This window comes from Etheostoma cragini, chromosome 3 (assembly GCF_013103735.1).
Source record: "Etheostoma cragini isolate CJK2018 chromosome 3, CSU_Ecrag_1.0, whole genome shotgun sequence".
NCBI classification, from domain to species: Eukaryota; Metazoa; Chordata; class Actinopteri; order Perciformes; family Percidae; genus Etheostoma; species Etheostoma cragini.
Window position 1 is genome coordinate 24,317,285 of NC_048409.1, and position 15,304 is coordinate 24,332,588.

At 41.2% G+C, this 15,304-nt stretch overlaps 1 protein-coding gene across 3 annotated transcripts in view; it reads right to left on the reverse strand.

Annotated features, from left to right (window-relative positions):
• Positions 1–30: 30 nt before the first annotated feature.
• LOC117941705 (large neutral amino acids transporter small subunit 4-like) overlaps positions 31–15,304 on the reverse strand; it is a 27,798-nt gene continuing 12,524 nt past the window's right edge. For 2 of the 3 annotated variants that reach the window (XM_034866726.1, XM_034866725.1), the window contains exons 6-15: positions 8,632–8,724; positions 8,289–8,422; positions 7,250–7,461; positions 4,593–4,736; positions 4,307–4,324; positions 3,970–4,096; positions 3,726–3,858; positions 3,299–3,372; positions 2,860–2,983; positions 31–2,711 (exon numbers count right to left, since the gene is read on the reverse strand). In XM_034866726.1, the coding sequence (XP_034722617.1) occupies positions 2,550–2,711; positions 2,860–2,983; positions 3,299–3,372; positions 3,726–3,858; positions 3,970–4,096; positions 4,307–4,324; positions 4,593–4,736; positions 7,250–7,461; positions 8,289–8,422; positions 8,632–8,724 (1,221 nt within the window). In that variant the 3' untranslated portion in view covers positions 31–2,549. The remainder of the gene's footprint in view (positions 2,712–2,859; positions 2,984–3,298; positions 3,373–3,725; positions 3,859–3,969; positions 4,097–4,306; positions 4,325–4,592; positions 4,737–7,249; positions 7,462–8,288; positions 8,423–8,631; positions 8,725–15,304) is intronic. The other variant, XM_034866727.1, reaches the window with a different exon arrangement.

The window sequence follows — 15,304 nt, forward strand, 5'->3', positions numbered from 1 at the left end:
ACTCCATACAATTCTCTCAATCTCATGCAGTTTAGTAAGGATGAATATAGCTGATCCACACTTATGAAAGTTTCTGAAGTGAGAGACAAGACTCTGCCACACTGTCTGTGTACATAAAGGGGATGTAACGAACAGGTTTGTTTTTTAAGTCTGTGAATATAAAAAAATAATAGCATCTTTCCGTTACCTGGTTCTGTTTTAAACAATCTACATCTGAAGCTCTGAGAATACATTCTTCCACTAGTAAGCAGCCATGCACTGCGTGGACGATACAGTGTTGGCAGGCCGTTCAAAAATACATGACTGAGGTCCATTTCTAGGGGTCTAAAGTGCATCATGTGCCATTCGTTTCTCACTTATAGTCATTCATTGCGAGCATCTCATTGCGGCAGAGGCTTGTCTCTTAGCTCTGTAACCCGTCATCAGTAGACATTTCAAGGCATGTTTGCACACGATGGGTAGATGAAAGAAATAGATGGATGGATAGATGGAGGGAAAGAGGGATTGGGTGCGCCACATCCTGCCTGGATCCACTCCTCCCATTTTCTGAACACATATAAGGAGGCACTCGGAGGGTCATGGCTGTCTTTGGAAGTGCCTCTGTGAGTTACTGCCAGGCAGGAAATATCTGAGGAGCTTCTCTGTATGGCATCTGAATCAAACAGAAATTATTATCTCCCTGTATCATATCAACTCTGTGCTTTTCCTTTCAAAGACAAAGACTCTTTTGTCCGTGTTAAATCTCATCACACACCACTTTTCTCAGGGGCTGGAGGAGTGTGTCCTTAACAGCCTGATACCTTCAAGCAAATCTAACTTTAAGTCTGTAAGAGGTGAGTTCAAGTGAGTTCAGGGCTGCTGCTGTGGTTGCACTTTGTGTTACGGTGCAGAATTACCAGACAACTGATAAGAAGCCAAGAGCAAAGTAGTTATTTGAAACAGTAACCTGATTGATTCTTTGGAATACTCTGTGCCATTAAATAAAGAAACAGCTCTTGTCAGTAATTTGATGTAGATGTGTTGCATTTGTGGTAACAACAACCTCAACTGCCCCTTAAAGCAAAATGTACAAATAATTCTGTGTTTCAACGAGCACCATTTTGATTTAGAAATACAGTTAATAAATTGTACATGTTTGCCTGTCTGTGTGTAATTGTGTGTGTACATCCAGCATCTCACAGAAGCACTTATTGCTACGATGAATTAAGACTCCAAATTCATGTGTGTAGCGTAGTGGAATGACGCTGAGCATCATCTCTACGTCATTCCAGCCATTAAAAAACACACTTCTCCTCCACGTTGTCAGAGCACGTATAGGGAGCAAATATTTAACAACGCATCTGCGATCATATTGCAAGTAAATACATTTGAGGGAGAAAAAAAATGGTTACATACTGTACTTCAAACACACAAAAGGAATTCATGATTAAAAAAAACACAGACAAACGTGGCAGGTTGAGCCAGTCTTCCTGCATTAGCAACTGTGTGAAACAGTAAAATAGGACCAGCACTGTCTCTGGCATCATGCAGGGTAGTTTAGAAACCCTTTTTTCTCACACAGCATTATGTAACACACAGAGATGCTACAGTGTTTTCGTGACTAACTTATCTGATTAAAAAGTCATGATGCTGTGTGTTTCAATCTGAACTGCTACCAATACTGCTGTCTGTGGATTGTTATTCCGTAATGCCCTAAAGCACAAGAGGAAGCAGAGATGCCATGGCCAAGGGTGCAACTTGTGTACGTGTGTGTGTGTGTGTTGTTTGGTGTTTATTTGTCGGCTAAAAGACATTAAAGTCTGAAAAACTAAGACAGACACCAAGCAGCCCCGTTAAACACTGGCTTGTGCTGTCTGAGAGAGTTTACTGGTTGAACGGCACATCAGACAAACCTGAATCAATCAGAAAGCTAAGGTCGTCATGGTTAACGCTGTACATGTTCACAACGCCACAGTCATTTACTGTTAGGTGGTTTTAAAAGCACAATGCTTACATTTGACACCTTAGAAATGTCCTCGCTGTGGCTTTCCATTGGCTGGTATCATCTTCTTCTATTGTTTAAAAAGAAAGTTGGACTGGAGAGGCTGAACCAGTCGACCGTCACTGACAGATGTAACAGTGAAAAATAAAAATGACAAGAGTGACAAAAAGATGTGAAGAGGAGTCATTTGGGGAGATGTAAAAAGTCTGCCATCAGTCTATTTTCCCCTCAGTCCAGAGATGCAGTCGAGTGAGCGGGAGCTCTTTGTGGAGCTTGAAATGTGTGTGTCGTGTGTGTGTGTGTCAGGTTTCTAACAGTGTATAGTATCAGAGGGTGAGAGTGTGTGTCACAGTGGTGTGTGGTCATATTGACCAAATAAGATTGGCAGTGAAATGGTGTGAGTGAAAGTGTGTTTAACTTGATGAACTGAGAGCATTGTCACACAGGCAAGTGACCTCCGCCACTCTCCCCCTCCTCTCTCTTCTAATCCCTGTCCTTCTCTTTTTTAGTATAGCTCGTCCTCTTCCGTTTTTAAAACATCATCTTTGACTCTGTTCTTCCTCGCGGTCTAGACAAAAGCCTCGGGCTTGCTGTCGTCATTGATCTTGGCATAGATCTTGGGATCGTCATTGCGCTCGTCTCTGAGGCGCTGCAGGTGGCGGCTGTGGCACAGCAGGTAGAGAGGGAGGCAAAATCCCAGCATGCTAACCACCAACAGTCCCACGTTTACCTGAAGACAAAATTAGAGTCAGACCAACATAACAATATGGGCCTTTCACCAGAAAATCACCGTTCACATAATTAAAGGTCTAAATATTTCCAACAGTACTCGCTTCCTTACTCATTTATGCTAATGTAAATATATTTGTATCACTCACCCATAGAGGGTCTCCCTCCAGGGGTCCCACCATGGCCATGAAGAGAGGCTGTTGGAGCAGGGCGAACAGAGCGCTGATCAGAGACTGCATGCCTGTCAGGCTGCCAAACTGAGAGGATGGGTACCTGCAGGGGACAAATAATCAGAAGGTAAATTTAAACAGGCTGATTACTAACCTGTCAAATTTGTTTTAATCAGATTAAAATGACACACACACACAAAGATAATCCTACATTATAAAAAAGTTATAGTTATAGCAGCAGCTGAATGGCCATGGTATTGGAATGAGATGAACGATTACAAATGAGTGAAATATTTGTGTGAATACTTTTGCTATGTTATGTATATGCATGTCGTATATCTACAATTCTATATCGGTATCATACAGTATCATTGTGTGTGCTGTTATGCCATTACGTTTTGAACACGCTGACACTTACACAGCAGCATAGAGGCCTCCGACTGCAGAGTGGATGAAGCCTCTGACAATAGTGTGCAGGATAAAGGACAGAATCTAAGGAGGAGGCGAGAAATGAAGAGAGAAAAAGGTCAATTTTTCATTAAGTACCAGTTCACAGCTGGCCTGTCCTCACTGAGAAATGGCTTTCATCTTTGATAAATGAAATTCAGGATGAGTGAATAACATTCAGTTTCAGTTGTCTCAGTTGTCCAGTAGGTGTCACTAAAGTACTTAGTGATATCAGGAGCTGCATTGCCATGTGACTCTCTCCTGTTTGAACATTGTGTACATCTCTCAGTCTTTGTCTCTCTCTGCAGCATTAGACTAGCAGCACATGCTGAGAAATGTGCATCGCCAAAGAGCTTCAAAAAAACAAGATAGTTCTCTTATCCTGTGTGTTTGTGTACCTGAAGTGGCAGGTTAGGGACGATGCAGGTGACTCCGAAGCAAACCAGGAGCAGGTTAGTGAAGATAAAGGCTCTGGTGGCATTGATGATCTTCTGTATCTGTTTGCCAGTGCGACGGGGCTGACCAGGCTCCCTAATAGAACAGGATAGAGTAAAAAATAATGTCAAGCTCTTTTTTAATTCCCTTAGTAAGCGTATCCTTCTTCTATTTTTCTTCTGTGTGTGTTTATGTGTGCATCATCACCTCTTGGCACTCTTGTCATTATCCTCCTCGCAGTCCTTGAGCCTCCAGTCCATGACTTGGCCAATCACAGGAGAGGTGACCAGACACAAAAGCTGGAGCACGCCAAAGATGGACGAGTAAACACTCACTGAGAGACGGACGACAGAGATATAGACAGAGTTATTGGCATGTTTTAATGCTCTATTTTGAAGTTTTGAACATAAAAATAAAATGTATAAAGTCGTTTAGTGGGTGATGCACATAGAAAAAAGCAAACACACAGTGGACAGATGGCTGAGGAGAACAGCTGAGGAGTGTAGGTCTAAGATATTTGTAAGTGAAGCCTGAGGTCTCTTACCCACTTGCATCTTCTCCACTGCAACAGCAGCAAGAAGCCAGCATGACGGGAAAAGAGAAAGAGCAAGAGAAACAAACGGAAAAGCAAAGGCGGAAAGTTAACAACAAGCAACAAGGCAGTTTAGCTTAGCGGAAAGCAGCTCGAGAGATTGTTAGATGTCAGAGATCAAAGAACATCCACTGCAACACATTTTACTTTCTGCGGTCAGATGTTAAAGACATTCACATAACATCATGTGTGTGTTTGCCTACAGTTGAATCTACTATGTGCTAGAAACAACACACACCTGTGTTGAGGTCTCCGTCTGTCAGGGACTCCAGGATGTTGTTCATGGCTCCCATGTAGAAGATGAGGCGTAGCTGGGTCACACACATGGTGATGAGGCTCAGCAAGAAGATGGGACTGAGGACACTCTTCATGAAGGACTGAGCTGCAGCAGAAATGAAAGCAGGGAGTTCATTACAAGCAGGGTTAGATCAAATCAGTTGGCTTATACATGTGGTCTCTAAGCAAATACCAGAAATTGGTTATGCCAGTTTTGTTCACATTTCATAGGACAGAGATTCTTCCCTGAACAAAGAAACTTAACAACTTACAATTTTTTTCTATATAGTTTTATGGCAACCCATTCAAAAGTTGTTGACATCTAACTCAAAAAGACAAATGTCAACATCATGGTGGTGCTAGAGGAAAGGTCAGACTATCACCGGACTCATGTGATTCATCCTCTGGGGATCATGACTGTTTATATATAAAAGCAATGCAATCCATCCAACAGTTTTTGAGATATTTAAATCTGGACCAAAATGTTTGACTGACCAACAGACTGACATGACCATCCATAGAGCCAGATCATTTCTGCCAGTCACAGCAACACACACACACTCCACAAAAGCAGCAACGTATGTTGGAAAACTAATATGCTTCCTGCCCAAGGTAAGTCTATCATTAAGGTGGAGGGAAGAGGTTGCAATCTAAATATTCCCACTGGTATTTGGGTGCCACAGTAATACGTCTTGAAATATAGGTTCTAAGAAAAGTTGATCATTTATCAAAGTTATGATATATTATACCTGTCAAAAGTTTGGGTTCGCTTAGAAATTTCCATTGCACTCCATAATAGACAGAATACCAGCTGAGATCAGTTGCATTGTTCTTTTTTTAACCAGGGCAGTAGTTTTCAGATTACATGTGTTTACATAAAGGTTCTCCGGTGTTTTCTCAATTTTTTAAAAATTGATATCAGATTAGTAAACAGAATGTGCCTTTAGAACATTGGATGAATGGTTACTGATAATGGGCAATGTAGATATCACATTAAAGATCAGCCACCCACTCAGATCAGCTGGTATTCTGTCTATAATGGACTGGTATGGAAATTTGTAAGTGACCCCAAACTTTTGACCAGTAGTGTAAATGTGTGGTAACTTGTCATGCTTACAAAACAGCTAAATGCAGAGATTAGTTATTATAATTCGTTCTGAGTGGGGCATGAATGTCTGTACCAAATTTAATGTGAATCCATCCAATAGTTGTCAAAACATTTCACTCAAATCTACAAATATTATTACATGGTGTTATTATCCCCTGAATACAGTCCAAAAGCCATTAGGTCCAGGACTAATCAAAAGTACCTAAGGTGGCTAAGATTCCAGAGACACAAACTATACAGTGTGTCTTTTATTTTGAAATCCTAGCAATTATTTAGAAAAAACAACTTTTGTCCTGGCTCAAAATGTGGTTTACATTCTAAACTAGTACACTGTGGCCCTGTTGAGTGTTTCAGTACAGCTACATGATTTGTGTTTGTTACTGATGATAGAGTTATATACAAAATATGTTTAAATGTTGTTGTGTTTAATTTCAAATCAAGCCTTTCAGCTCTCAGGAGACTGGAGGAAAAGAAATCATGACTAATAAGTAAATATTCTGCAACCCTCTCAGTTGTAATTGCATTAGAAAGGAATGAGAGGGCAAACATGTTTGTGTGTGAGTGTGTAATATGGGCCAACTTAAACCTCCTGACAGACGGAACATGTCCAGCTGTTATGAAACCAACCATATTCGTTCTGACTGCACTCCAAACCCACACACACACACACACACACACACACACACACTCACACCCAAACAATGCTTTTCTAGGGAACTCTGCCAGCACGCCACACACTGCTGAGCGGCTTTTCTAAGAACGGGGTCAAAACCAATTTTATGGTCCATTTGCTAGCAAAGAGACCCAGAGGGGAGCAACCTGACCCCAGACCCCCCGCCATTGGGAGTCCCTGACTCTGTTATAGAAGAGCCAGAATGGGCCAAAGGAGGACTGGAGGTGTAGGGGTAAAAGAGGTTAGCTTAGCATGGATTTAGGGCAGAGGTAAAGGGGCATTCAAGGTACCATGTGGGTTAGGGGGTTTTGTGCCTTTTTGCTTTGTACAGCTGTAGGTCAGGCCCTGAGGTTTTATGTTTTTCAGAGCTGAGAGGTGATGCTGAAAATAGGAAGTATATTATATTCTATCATGTAATCTAAACTCTGCTGTTGAAATGCTGTTTTTTTATATATATACACACATATCCATATACATTCAGGACTGCTGTCTGGAAAGCCTTTGTTCAGTGGATTAATGAAACACATGCATGGGTCTTTCAGACATCTGGCTCACAAAGCAGCTCTCCTGCACGGTTGAATGGAAACTGGCTCCTGAGATGCTCGGATGAATATTCATAAGTTGGCAAAGGGGGCACAACAAGTAGTGGGACTGCCTTTGTTTAACACTGGATCATTTAAGCACAAAGAGCACTTATGTTGACTTTCCCCATTTGGTTTTCACCTGCACCTTATTATAATAATAATAATAATAATAATAATAATAATAATAATAATCCATTACATGTATATATTACTATAGATTTTTAACATTACAGAATGTCTAAGCTCAGACTTACTCTCTTCCTTGGGTTTGCACTTCACATCCAGGTCCACAGTGGACAGGCACAGCTTGTTGGCCTCCTGCGAGGCCAGGTCTTTGGCTGGCTGGTGCTGCTGCTTCATGGAGTTGCCGACACTGAGACGGCGCCCCACTGTGGTCACTTGCCTATAAAACTGCTTCCCTGTGATCTTGTGGTCAAAGCCCAGCCAGCTAAACTTGATCTTCACCCTGGATTGGAAAGTGGAAAGAGGAGAAAAGATGATCGGTGATTGTTAGCACAAAATGCAAAGCAACGGTCAAGTGAACGGTCAAGTGAAAAGAGGACGAGGAGGAAGAAAGTAAGAAACAAGGACAAAAACATCAGCAGAAAAAAAAGAGAGAGAATGGGAGGAAAAGGGACAGAACAGGAGGAAACAAAGGATCCAGGTGATTGAGAGCAAAGCCAGCTGATCCCCTGGTTTTAGGGTCTTTCCTGTCTTTATGGCTTACTTGGCCTCTGCTGCATTACACTGGGATTTACTGTGGGTGAGTGTGGGAGCATGTATGTCTCTTGTGCATCTTGTGCATGTGTGCAATGCAGTGATCTCTGTGGAGAATGCAGTCTGTCTGAGTCGGAATCCCTTTACAACAGGTATGACTTGAGGAAGCTGGTGGCATTACAGTGGCCATTTAACCCTTGTGTTGTCCTTGTGTACTTGACCAGTTTTCAAACATTCCAACCTTCCATCTTGCAGATAAAATCAATGACTACTTTCATTGTGGGTGATAAACTCAAAAATGTAACACAAATTAGGTTAATCGACAGTAAATTTAAAAAAAAATGAATAAAGTGACAAAAACATTTAAATAAAAAAGATTTAAGAGAATTGACAGCTGCAAAGATTTCGGGGGAAAGTAGTGACAAAAACCTTTTCAAAAAACCTTTTCAAATATAGACCCAAAAGGACAACAACATGGTCGTCAGGAATACAACACAAGGGTTAATAATGATGGCTGGATGCTACAGAAATGTTAAAATGTCATGGTGTGTGTGTAAGAGCTTCTATTCATCTTACGTATAGTCCATGTCCTCTGGGCCGGGGAAGGGCTCCAGAGGCCAGTTGACGAAGCAGTTGAAGAAGACAAGGCAAGCGCAGGCGGCCCACACCAGCAGGATCATGATGAAGGTTGCACCCAGATCATAGATCACCTACAGGCAGGCAGATGGCACCCAAACAGACACATCATAACGAAGAATCAACATCCCATTCTGTGGTAGCAGTGGCATTCTTTCTCATGTTAGAGCATCGCCTTTCAATAAGAATCCTTACATGATGGATGAGGACAAATCTATGAAAATTTTTGGGTAAATCGAGAATCAGGTGATGTCAATGACAGCACAAATCCAATGTCACAAACCTTGATGCCAGGAAAAGTGACAGCAGAGGAGGCGTAGGATCCAATCATCAGAGAAATGAAGGTTGACCTCAAGTCTCCAAACATGTTGGGAAGCTATGGAGAGAAAGAACAGATTAGGGTACTAAAATTAAAAATACTAAAATAATACACAGCAAGTTCATATAAACACACATAAAGAAGGGATGTCTAAATATTAATTCAAAACAAAGAGGAAAATCTCGATCTTGATACTCATATTTGATAAAAATTTACATCACTGTTAAACAACTAGCCTGGGGCTTGATGGAGAAAAATCTATTGCTACCACAACCTGCAGAAGCACAGAATGGTCTCAAATTTCCTTGTGGATGTGGAGGAAAAGGCTTTCTGTGTATCACTTCAGTGCTTAAGTGATGGAACTTGGAGGTTTATTCAAAATACACAACTTATCCTGGTGACTTAAAATGAGAGTATGTGAAGACATTGCTCTTTAATTATTCTACAAATTAAAAGTTGAATTCATAAAAAGTAAATGCACTTTTGCTCAAGTGGGGTTCTGCTGTTACAGCCGTATTTGGTCTGGTGTGACCAGTTAGATTATGGTGTCTAATGTAAGTTAGTTAGATTTTCCTTTAACAGACATTACTGAGTCTGTTTGCAGACTTTGAGAATTGTTTTCTCGATTTATGCAACTTGTTATGATGTTAGCTTGCACAATAATCTTCGTTGACATTTTTTCTTTATCCATAATCCACCAAAACCCACAAGATTACGAAATGTAAAGAAAATGTAACATATTGCACACATCCAGGCGAACAAGTCAGCCCAGTGCTTGACAAAGTATTAACTATTGATAGGCTTGTCACCACAAAGTATAGTACACCCTGTACTAGCTGTCTTCAGCTGGCTGTTCTTGTCCTAGCATTTGAAGTGGAGCAGAGTCAGAAATGCCAGAGGGTCTTGCATAATGACGCTCAACCCTCAACTTGAGTACACAGCTTTCTTTAAGAAGTAAGAAACAAAGCAAAGAATTGACAATAGAGAGCACATATGATATTAACTGTTTATATCAGTTATGTTTAAGCATGTGTCACTCATGTTTAAATTATGCCATCTGGAGAATATATAGTTTAACATAGAGGAGAGGAAATCAAACTCCAAGTCAACAGCAGTGAAAGAGCGGGGGCAGGGAGTACAACATTTGAAACATTTTTATGGATGGTAAATTGCCAAGCATTCCTCCCTTCTCCAATTGTCCTCTTCTGTCCATCCAGCCATCTGTACGGCCGCTGTGCTAACCACAGGGGTGCAGCTTGTTAGGTAGCTGCTTGAACCCTCTCACCTCACACAGTCCTCACTCCCTGGATTAATTGGACTAAAGGTGAGCTACAAAAAAGGCCATGACATCAACAAAACAAGGGCCCCGAATCCCCCCACTCATGTTTCAGCGCTCAACTAGAAGAATCCAGTTATGACACTTTTCAAGAGGCGTCTGACTGACTGACCACACCAGGGCTAAGATGGGTGATCTTTGGCCCAGTCAGAGTAGAGGAGAGGACACATAAATTACCAACTCAGCTGGTGTCTAGCTCAGCAGACTTGATGTCATCATGACGCATCAAGGCCTAGATAGCTATGCAGTCAACAGGTTCAGATTTCCCCTCTGTTGCTCTCTGTTCCTCATCCTCTAGCCTGTGACGATGGGTCATTTTTAATGTCCAGTCTTTCGCAAGAGCTCTATTAATAGTGAACTTCTTGACAATAATTTGGCATGCTATCGATTAAGGGAGTGTATGAAAATAATTATTATCAGCCTTCCTCTGTAAAGTAGTTAATAGTTACATTAATAGTTAAATTCAAAAGAAAACTACATAAAAGATATTGTCTTTCTGATTTCACACATTCTTCTTCCTTGTCAAAATCTGGCAGCCACCAACTATTACCCACAATGCAACTTGGGTGCATTTAGGGTGTGTTGTGATAGTAGCATCTAATGTAACCATAGACAGTGAAAGAAATGGACCACCGGATCCCGTTGCTCTGGACGGAGACCAGTGAAGGATATTAGAAGAACTTTCCTGGTGAGTGATGAGCGTTACTGCGCAGCCTCCAACTGAGCTTGACGACGTAGATGTGACGTGAGCAACCTGTCTGATTGTTTAAGTCTTCTGGTAGCAGTGCCAAAAGAAATTTTAATCATTCCCAATCTTGCAGAGACAGAGGCTGAGGTATATGATAGACAAAGGCCAATTATTGCTAACTAAAATGGTAGTTAACATTAGTAAATAAACCCTAACAGCTAATGGAAGTCCAAACTGTCTGCAAGCTTCTCCTGACATTACGATGATTTGTTGACTCTGCGACAGAAAGTCGATTGGTTATGAATGAAATAAAACCTATTTTTACAAAAACGCCTGCTATAGAGCCATAACTGAGGTATGAGGTAAAGGAGCATTATATACATTGTTATGTTTCTTTAGAAATAAACAATGGACAAATAGAGTCTTTTAATACTTCAGTCCAACGCTGACTCATCAAGTGACACTTGAATTTAACTTGCGGTTTTAATAAAGTCAAAAGGAGGGTTCAACAAAAATCATTAATACCCTAGGCTTTGCTTTTTTATGAAGTTAAACATAAGTTTCAGCCCATCTCACCACTCAAATAATCTTCATACAGTCCCTAAATCACTAGTTCAAATAAACAATTTCCCCATTAAGATCCTAGATATCAGATACAGGATATAGGAATAATAATGTGGATGCGTCAGTCCACATCTTCTCTGTCATTCAACTCCCACTAATACACCCAGGCTTGTTTATACACGCTGGGGACAGGTTCATTTGGAAGCAACACTGTTGCCACTGGGGATCATCAATCATCTTCCTCAAGCCCACAGGTCAGTGGGAGAATACAAAATCACGTGAGCAAACGATGCAGTTCCAGAGCAAAAACCTCAAACCATCTGTGCGTTCAGCAGTATGGCCAAACCAGAGTCAAAACCACGTCTTGGTCTTGTGATGCTGAGCGTTGACCTCATAAAATGAATACATCACAAAAGGAGTTTCTCTGGGTTACTGGGTCTGAGTCACGGTAAAACCACTGTTTCCCAAAAACATATCACAAACCAGTTTTGTTTAAGTCTACTAATCATGAAAGAAGCAGTGGGGATTATTGGGTTCAGCAGCGGGAGGATAACATAAGAGCGTGTGTGTGGATGGGAGGAGCAGCTGTCAGGCTTGACAAGGAACAGATAACAGTGTTTTTGTAGCTGGAGTCAATGACAAATCAGTCAAGCAGACAGGTGGGTTTTGAGACTGTTAAACTCTCAAAGAATAAAAATCTTCTTTGGCATCAGGAGCTAACATAAACACAACAAGCAACTGACCGCAAAATAACCGTAAAGGGTCCCAAGATAACAGACGGACACACAGATTTACCCTATAGGTGATGTGTAGTGCCAGCTTTATATAATAAAAACACATTTTCCATCATGTTCTGGGTAGGAATCAGTCTCATTCTACAAATGCATTGATTTTAGTTGAACTTAAACAAGAAGCGTCTCCAGCCATGCTCTGAGAGGTTGTACTGCACAGCCGAGCTTGCTATCATGCTCACAATGACAATGCTAACATGCTGATGTTACTATATGATGATGTTAAAACCATCTTAGCTCATCTTGGCATGCTGATATTTATAAAGCACTAACACAAAGTACAGCTGAGGCTGATGGGAAGGTCATTAGTTTTTCAGGTTTGTGTTTATAAACCAAATTATAAGACTGGTGAATGAATAACTTGAAATGAAAAGTTAAGGGATCACCATAGTGATTATAATTAATCCTAACATGAGTGTGTGTAACAGATGTCATGGCAATCAATCCAAGTGATTGACCAACATTGCCCTTCCTAGAGCCACACCATTTTTTCCTTATCACCAAAGGAATGTATTGCCTGTGTTTCTTAGCTGCCAAGGTACAGTATTAAATGCACGCACACGCACACACACGCATACACACACACACACACACGCACACACACACACACACACACACACACACACACACACACACACACACACACACACACACACACACACACCTCTTTTCCTTCAGTTGCTAGTAGCCAAGGAGGACAAAGAGGATTAAAAAAACATTATGGACTCTTCAGAAGAGGTCATTATCTTGACTCAAGTTTTTGTGCGCAAAAAGTGGCCGGACGACACCCGTTTCTTAACATATTCAGAGAGAGTTCTGCGGAGCTGATAGTGTTAATTAGCTTTGTATCAACTCATTTGGCAGTGGCATGAATGTATCATGTATCTTTTACATTAAACGTTCATTAATGTAAAAGAACTTACGAACTAAAGCTTTAATCAGAGGCATCCCAGTGTTTGTTCTGGAAATTTCACCTCATTAATTAACCCTTTTTTACCTTATTCAACCCAGGTTTTACTGATCTCCTAACTACTTACTTGCCCCCTAATCTCGTTTCCATGACAAGTGACAGTCCGTTTATCTCCAGGGGAACAACTGAGAGCAGAGACCTCTTTAAAAAAATAACACCCACCATCTATTTTGTTATTGCTTCTTTTCTGAATAGCTCTTTTGTTAGCTCTGTGGTCACAGTGTATCCATGCAGAGAGTGGCAGGGTACACACACAGATGGGCTCAGTGTTTGGACAGCCACTAAAGGTCTATTTTCAGCATCAGAGCAGTCACCTGTAGATAAGAGATCAGAGCTCGGTGGCAGCCGGGGTTCGGTTAGACAGTGCTTTATTTTAGGGGGGATGCAGGAGTTCATCAATAACTGGATCTATGCATGTCAGGGTTATGTTTGAACAGTGTTCAGGCAACACAGTATTTAATACAAGCACAGTTTGTTATGACTCAAAGTTGAATTAAACAAGTTTCCCTTTTTGGCTAATCTGGAGACATTTACAATCCAACAGGTCTTGGGAAACTGCCACAATGTCCTGGAACCGATTTTGAACAGCAGAGAACAGCAATGCACTGAAGGATTAAACCAATAAAATTAGAATCTGTTCAGCTGTGATTTCACCTTGCCAAATGAATGCTGTACAGAGCTTCAGGCAAGGTTGGTCTGTCTCAATTTAACCCATATCTCTTCATTACGCACTTGAGTTAATTACAATATTTAAATGTATTCCGTGGGTAGTTAGTCTGAAATCATAAAAGGACCCTAACCCTCTCATGTATGTTTTTGGGAATGAACTTGAAACTGAACCAGTTTAGATACTTGCTTAGTAAAAAGAAGATCCCCCTGTGACTGCTCCTTTAAAAAAGTTTAACCAAACTTTTTGGCTATTCTGCACTTTTGCATGTATTTTGTAAGTCACTCTTGATAGGAGTGTGTGCTGAGTGTTGAAAATGGAAGTGGAGAAGGCAGAGTGTGATGTGACAAAGAGGCCTAGTGAGTGAGAAAACATGATGAGGGGGAGAAAGAGGAAACTGGACAGAGCCATTTGAGAGAAAAAAACAGAGAAATGAAAAAAGGAAGAGGGTTTGCTGCAGTAAGTGGAAACTTCAGCTGCCTTCTGCCGGACAACTAAGAACTAGCTCTGACCGGTCCTGTCCTGACACACAGGATAATATTCTATCCATCATAAAGAGTAGCCAAGTGAGCCCTAAGATTAGCAAACACCAGCTAACGAAAACCAGACTGCATACCTTCATCAACCTGACATCATCTTTAGCTCCCTTCTGTTAGGAGTCCAATCATTTCAAAGCTGGTATATTTTGGACTGACTTCAATGCCAAACAATAAGGAAAAGCACATGAGCATTTCCACTGGAAACATGTTTTTGGGAGAGTTGAGAGGTCTCTGAACAAGTGTTAAGACCCCTCTGTGCCTGGTAGGGATTGACAGTAATTCTAGCTGCATTAAACTCCTCAAAATCTAGATCCAGTAATCACCTCCCACTACACAAAGCCCCATGGGTCTGATATCAGTGACTGCCGCTTTGTCTGGCAAGTTTGGATGTCAAATTGCAAGTTTGATCTTTGGCATTCATTCATCTTATTTCCCCTCACATCTCTCTTCCCTTCACGTCACGTGGTCAAATGCAGTAAACAGAGCATACACACTGTTCTCCTCTATCTCACCCTGCCAACTCCAGCATGGTAAAAAACAGTCCACAGAGTGATGTGGAATGAAACACTTTGTTTGGCATAAAACACTATTTGTGCGATTTACAAATGTTCCACCTAACAAGAAATCACTTCTTGTTTCTCCATCAGCTCCACCTAGACATTTCAGTAATTCTATGAGAAAATGTGCAGGACATTTAGATTTCTCAACAAAAAACCACATCTATGGCCAATTTGTTGTTTTCGAGCAAGGAATCAGTCAGATGTTTAGAGAGCCTGTAAGAGGTGACCAAAACAAAGGGATTGGGAACAGAAGAAATATTACAGATAGAATGTAGATTATGGCAGCAAGCAGAGCTTCAGACTGGGAAACCAAAACCAGGAAGTGGGGGCGGGGGGGCTCCAACACGTGCCACAATTGAGAAAAGGAACAAGAGGAGGAGCTTCATGTCTGCCTGTGGGTGTGATTATCTGTACATGTACGTAGAGGCGGTATGTTGAGAACATTTAGCAAGAAAGAGGAGAGATTCTCTGTAATATGAAGCTGTTTACAGGCACAGAATTGAATGGAATGGAATGAAGAGC